Below are 6,870 nucleotides of genomic sequence, written 5' to 3'. Positions count from 1 at the left end.
CATGGCAGTGAGATGATATACGATGGAATGAATGTAAAACTAAAGTTCTCCCATGAAAACTATCATATAATTCACAATAAAACATTAAAAAAAAAAAAAAAAGATGGAAGAAATACACAGAATCAGTGTACCAGAAAGAAATGGTCATTGTTCAACCACTTCAAGAACTAACATATTATTAAGAACTGATGATACTGAAGGAAGAAGTCTAAGCTGCACTGGAGGTATTTATAAAGGATAAGACTCCAGGAATTGATGGAGTACTAACTGAAGTCTTTCACCAAATTGATACAGCATTGGAGGCACTCACTCACTCATCTATGCCAAGAAATTAAGAAGACAGTTACCTGTCCAATGGATTGGAAAAGATCCATATTTGCACCCATTCCAAAGAGAGGTGACTGAACCAAATGTGGGAGACATCGAACAGTATCATTAATATCACATGCAAGTAAAATTTTGCTGAACATAATTAAAAAATGATTGCAGCACTACATAGCCAGGCAACTACCAGAAATCCAAGCAGGATTCAGAAAAGGATGCAGAACTAGGGATCTCATTACTAATACAGGTGGATCTTGGCTGAAAGCAGAGAATATCAGAAAGATGTTTACTTGTGCTTTATTGACTATGCAAAAGCTTTCAATTTTGTGGATCATGACCACCTATAGATAACATTGTATACAATGAGAATTCCAGAACACTTGATTATGCTCATGAGAAACCTATAAATAGACTAAGAGGCAGTTGGTTCAAACAGAGCATAGGGATTCTGAATGGTTTAAAATAAGGAAAGGCTTGTACTAGGGTTTTATCTTTCATCTTACTTATTCAATCTGTATGCTGAGCAAATAATTCAAGATACTGGCTTATTTGAAGAAGAATGTGCCGTTAGAATTGGAGGAGACTTATTAACACCCTGCAATATGCAGATGTTATAACCTTGCTCTCTGAATGTGAATTGGACATGAAATACTTACTGATGAAAATTAAAGACTACAGCCTTTATTATGGATTACACCCAATGCAAAACAAAAACAAGAATCCTCACCACTAGGACAATAAATAGCATCATGATAAATGGATAAAAGATTGAAGTTGTCAGAGACTTCATTTTGCTTGGATCCACAGTCAACTCTTATGGAAGCAGCAGTCAAGAACTCAAAACAATGTTATTGCATTAGACAAATCTTCTATACAAGACTTCTTTAAAGTGTTCAAGAGCAATAATATACATTTGAGGACTGAGGTACCCCTGACCTAAGACATGATATTTTTAGTCACTTCATATGCATGTGAATGTTGGTCAATGAATAAGGAAGACAATAGAAGAATCGGTACATTTGAATTATGGTGTTGGTGAAGAACATTAAAAGTGTCATTGATTGCCAGATGAACAAATCTGTATTGGAAGAAGTAGAGCCAGAATACTCCTTAGAAACCTGGATAGCAAGACTTTGTCCCTTACTTCAGACATATCATCTGGAGGGACAGTCTCTGGAAAAGCACATTATGCTTGGTAAAGTGGAGGGTCAATGAAAAAGAGGAAGACCCCAATGAGATTAATTGACACGGTGATAGCAGCAATGAGCTCATATGTAATAACAATTGTGAGGACGGCTATGAACCAGCCAATGTTTCATTCTGTTGTACATAGAGTCACTATGAGTCAGAGCCAACTCAATAGTACCTAACAACAACAGCATTTCCCATTTGTCAATGATGGCCCCATGGAGGTATTAATGTCTTTATAGAGGAGGCTTCAAAAAGTTAGTTGAAATATCCCATCATCTTTCAGTTGCATTTTTCCAGGAACTTCTTGACGCCCCCTTATACTTCCTGGTTTACACAGAAGATAATTCAATTATTATTTTTAAATTTTAAAATACTTATAGGAGCTCTGGTAGCATAGTGGTTACGAATCAGGCTGCGAACCTTAAGGTCAGCGATTCGAAACTACCAGCCGCTCCGCGGGAGAAAGATGCGGTTTCTACTCCCGTAAAGATTTACACCCTCGGAAACACTGTACAGGGTCGCTATGGGTCGGAACCGACTCGATGGCACTTAACAACAACAACAACATTCCCAACTCAGTCTTCCATACCATGGAGGAAGACACTGCTTTAGAGAAAAAGGAATGCCAAAAATGGCAGCCGAACCATTGGGGACACTGTCCAAACCCAATCCTAGTGTTAGGGTGGAAGCATTATCTCCACACAGGCCTTAGAATGAGCTTCACACTCCTTTTACACTCAAAACATTCAGCTAAAATGCCCAAGCAACTCTGATCAGTCAGTCTAAAGGAATAATTAATAAGTAAAGAAGAAAAAATAAGCAAGATACATACAAAGAGACCATAGATTATAGATGTCCCAAGGCAGGAATATGAAGAGTGGGTGCTGATAACAATTCTATCAACTCTTAGTGACCCTGCAGGACAGAGTAGAACTGCCCTTATGGTTTCCAAAACTGGGAATCTTTACAGAAATAAGCAGCCTCATCTTTCTTCCATGGAGCAATTAGTGGGTTTGAACCACCAATCTTTCAACAAGCAGCCCAGTGTTTAACCCATTGCACCACCAGGGATCTGAGATGTAGATTATAGATGTTAATTCTAATGAAATAAAAGTATGGTCTTTTCAAAATATAGATAGAATCTGTATTAAATAAGAGGCCTGAAGTACGGTTGTTGCTTTTTTTACTTTGTTTTATTTCTTTTCTGTTATCAGACAAGTCACATGAAACATTCCCCTTTTTCTCTGGTAAAATATCACCAGTCCTAAACTGGATACTTCTACACAATTACCTTGAATTAAATAACTTAAAATAATGTTTCCTTTAATGCTTGAGGGAAAATTACTTAATAAAATCAATATGACAAAAATTAGGATTAATGCATGTTTCTAAAAGAGCCTTTTTGTTTTCTTAATGGCAAATAGAAAATACCAAATAAAGTTCCATTTAAAAATCACTTGGACATGTACCTAGATCTGGGTGAATCATTATAACATAAGCAAATATTAAACATTTCTTCACATCATTTTAAACTCTCCTTCCTTTAAAGTCAACTCTAAAATGGATATAAAAGTAGTACTTACATCAAAGAAGGAATTTGAGGACTATATGAAATTAGAGGAATGAATTTCAGGGACAGTACTCATTAAGCATTTGATAAATCTTACCTATTTGCTATTAATAAGAAATAGGCCACCTTTAAGGAAAAACTATTGACTCTACTTTTTTAATCCACTAAAGTTCCATTTGAACTGCAAGGTGGGTGATTCAAACTCACCAGCTGACCCTTGGAAACCCTACCCAGTGTCACTATGAGTCAGAACTGACTCAATGGCACTTAGCAACAACAACAACAATTGTCATTCACTTTTGTTGGTGGCATTACCTGTCCCACCATTGTTTCCCAGCAGGGTCCTCGAGGTACATCTGCTGGGTGAACAAAAAAAGGTGTCCTCGTGCTATTTCCAGACTGAGATTCATTGTAGGCCTTGATCATGTTGGCTTCCCAGAGGGTAATATTGGCTTTTACTAACTTCTCCTCTTCAATCTAAAAAGCAAAAAGATGGAACAAAAATCAGACAACAAAGATATTCCTTACAATCTTGAGCTTGACCAAAAATTTAACAGCACACCAATGGCAAGAATAATCAGACACAAGGTTTACCTTGTTGTTAATCTCATCCATCAAGGCGAGAATGAATACATACAAGTTGCCTAAAAGAAGAGCGAAAATGCGTCCTAGTAGCCATTTCAAAGCGATAAGGGGGTGGTAGTCTTCCAATTGGGCAAATAAATCAAACAAAGTTGGACAGAACATTCCCAGGAGGGACATAACCATGTTCATCTACAAGAAGAAACAAGGAATGAACTAGATTAGTAGTGTTTAAAAATGATGTTTTTATTCACAGTAGCATTATTCACAATAGCCAAAATGTGGACACAACCCTAGTGTCCATCAACAGATGAAAGGAAAAACAAAATGTGGTATACGCATACAAAGGAATATTATTCAGCTATAACAAAGATTGAAATTCTGATACATGCTGATGGTGGTGGTGGTGGTGTGTCACCTTGCTGGTTCCGACTCACAATGACGCTGTATAGGCTTTCTAAGACTGGAAATCTTCATGGGAGCAGAAAGCATCCTCTTTCTCCTGTGGAGTGGCTGGTGGGCTCGAACTACAGACCTTGCAGTTAGCAGCCCAGCTCGTAATCCATTCTGGTACATCCCTCTGGTAGATGCTACAACATAGATAAACCTTGAAAATGCTATCTGAAGTGAAATATATCAGATATAAAAATTAAAATACTGTATGACTCTACCTATATGAAAAGGAACCCTGATAACGCAATGGCTTATGAGTTGAGGCTGTGAACCACAATGTCACAGTTTGAATCTACCAGCCACTTTGTGGGAGAAAGACTAGGCTTTCTGCTCCCGTAAAGATTTATAGCCTCAAAAACCCTATAGGGTTGATATGAATTGGAACCAACTCGATGGCACACAGCCACCACAATCTACATGAAATCTCTAGAATAGGAAAATTTATAGTGATAGGATAATAAAGGCTGGAGTCCTGGTGTGATGCTGTAGGATAAGCACTAGACTACAAGGTTGATTTGAACTGCAAGGTGGCAGTTCAAACCCTCTAGCAACACCTCAGAAACCAGATACTGGGCAGCTATTAGTCGGAATCCACACAACAGCTCTTAATAACAAGAGGCTAGTGGGAGGAGAGAAGGGGGAGTTATTGCTTAGTAAGTATTTGGGGTGAAGGAAAGCTTTTGAAAACAGGTAATGGTGATGGTCGCACAACACTGTGAAAGTAATTAATGCCAGCGAATGGCAACATTTAAAATGACTAAAATGATAATTTTGTATTGTTGTTGTTGTTAAGTGCCGTTGAGTAGGTTCCGACCCATAGCAACCCTGTACAGGGTTTCTGAGGGTGTAAATCTTTACGGGAGTAGAAAGCCTCATCTTTCTCCCACAGAGTAGCTGGTAGTTTCGAACCACTGACCTTAAGGTTTTGTAATATATATATATATGTACTAAGACAAAAAAAACTGTCAAATAGGTTCTCTTTGATATTTTATAGGACAAGATTATTTCATGCATTTATGTAGTTCGATCTTAATAAAAACAACAAAGAAAATATTTAACTCACATTCACCAAATATACTTGGTGTATATGCCAGTAATAATCATGTTTCCTGAAGAAGCCATTTATATCACTCTGGACCCAGAGAGCATACATTGGTCTACACAACACTGATTCTGATATGTTGATGCCCTTTACAACAAGGCTTACAAAGGAAAAAGTAGATGATCTACTTGAGGGATGAGATCAGAAATAGAATTACTCATTTGACAATCATCCACATATTGGCTAGTTTTATCAGCTCTCTGAAATACTGAATGTCAGGGAATGCAAAATGTTGGGACATAAAAATGCCATGGACTTTATCAAAGGAAATGGAGGACATTCCAAGTCTAAGTAGGAAAGTACTTGTCTATAAATTCCAAAGGCAAGAAAATGATGGATGGAAAACAAAACATAGAAATATGGAAAACAGGAAAGGTGTAGCCCATAGTACCTGGTTATCTGCTAGTTGAAGGAAGAATCCAAAGAATGAACTACTCTTTTAATAGTAAACAAGTTATTAATTGGGGGAAAAATTAGTTATCTCTACTGACTCTCATTACCAAATAACTGGCTCAAAATCTCAACATTATATATTTACTATTTCCTTGTGCTATTTCAATGTTTTGAACAATTGGAGTTACCACACTATATCATGATTTGAGTCAAAAATTATCCACACTCTGGCTGTAGAATTTATTTTAATCAACTTTCAGAAAAGATAAATACATCATTTTTCAACATGATCTCCTTGCTTTTCAATATACTTTGTCCTTCTGTCAGCATAGTTTTGGATTCCCTTAGTAAAAAATGTTTTAGGCTGAGCTGTAAGTCACGAATGTCTTCACTCCTTCATCAGAGGTGAAGCTTCATCCTTGAAGGTCTACTTTCAGGGGAACAAACAGGTGAAAATCCAATGGAGCAAGATTAGGACTATAGGGAGGATACTTTAACACCTCAAACGGAAGTTTCTGAAGAGTGTCTACAGTGAGGGCAGAGGTGTGAGGACCAGCATTGTCACACAAGACCACAAGGTCCTTGATAGCAGTCCTCTACGCTTAATGCAAAGTTAAGGCTTCAATTCTTCAGTGAGCATCTCACTATAACGAGCACTGTTGATTACTGAATACTATTTTTCCTGATAGTGTTCCAATATTGGCCCTTGAGAATCCCAGAAAAGTGTGAGCATCAACTTTCCAGTTGATGGTTGACTTCTGAAGTTCTTCTTCATTGGTGTTTTAGGATGTTCCCATTCCATAATTGGCTGTTTACTCTCAGGTTCATAGTGATGAATCCATGTCTCATCACCAGTAACAATTTTTTAAAGACACTTTACCATCCTTCTAATATTGGTCCAGATTTTGTTTGCAGATGTCCATGTTCAACCCTGAATAGAGTGACCTTGAACAGAAAGCACTGATAAGACAGTGCAATCAAGAGAAGTTTTAATACAACCAGGGTGTGGATAATTTTTGACTCACCCTTGTAGAAAACTTTTTTTTTTCATTTTTATTAGTTAAAAACATTATATAAGTATGACCAACATGGGCCCAAATCAGAATGTTGTTGTTATTAGGTGCCATTGAGTTAGCTCCATTTCATATATGGTATCCACAACAGAACTTAACGTTGCCCAGCCCTGCAGCCTCCTCTTAATAGTTATGCTTGAGCCTATTGCTGTTACTACTGTGCCAAACCATCGGGGGGGGGG

The 6,870-nt window shown here is 37.5% G+C and overlaps 1 protein-coding gene across 1 annotated transcript in view; it reads right to left on the bottom strand.

The window, feature by feature from the left end:
• TMC1 (transmembrane channel-like 1) overlaps positions 1-6,870 on the bottom strand; it is a 186,453-nt gene that overhangs the window by 57,385 nt on the left and 122,198 nt on the right. The window contains exons 12-13 of the mRNA XM_006835003.1: positions 3,680-3,859; positions 3,401-3,562 (exon numbers count right to left, since the gene is read on the bottom strand). Coding sequence (XP_006835066.1) covers positions 3,401-3,562; positions 3,680-3,859 — 342 coding nt within the window. The remainder of the gene's footprint in view (positions 1-3,400; positions 3,563-3,679; positions 3,860-6,870) is intronic.

This window comes from Chrysochloris asiatica, unplaced genomic scaffold, assembly GCF_000296735.1.
Source record: "Chrysochloris asiatica unplaced genomic scaffold, ChrAsi1.0 scaffold00014, whole genome shotgun sequence".
Classification (NCBI taxonomy): Eukaryota; Metazoa; Chordata; class Mammalia; order Afrosoricida; family Chrysochloridae; genus Chrysochloris; species Chrysochloris asiatica.
Note: the sequence above shows the minus strand (reverse complement) of the source record. Positions and strands in the feature narration are given on the sequence as shown.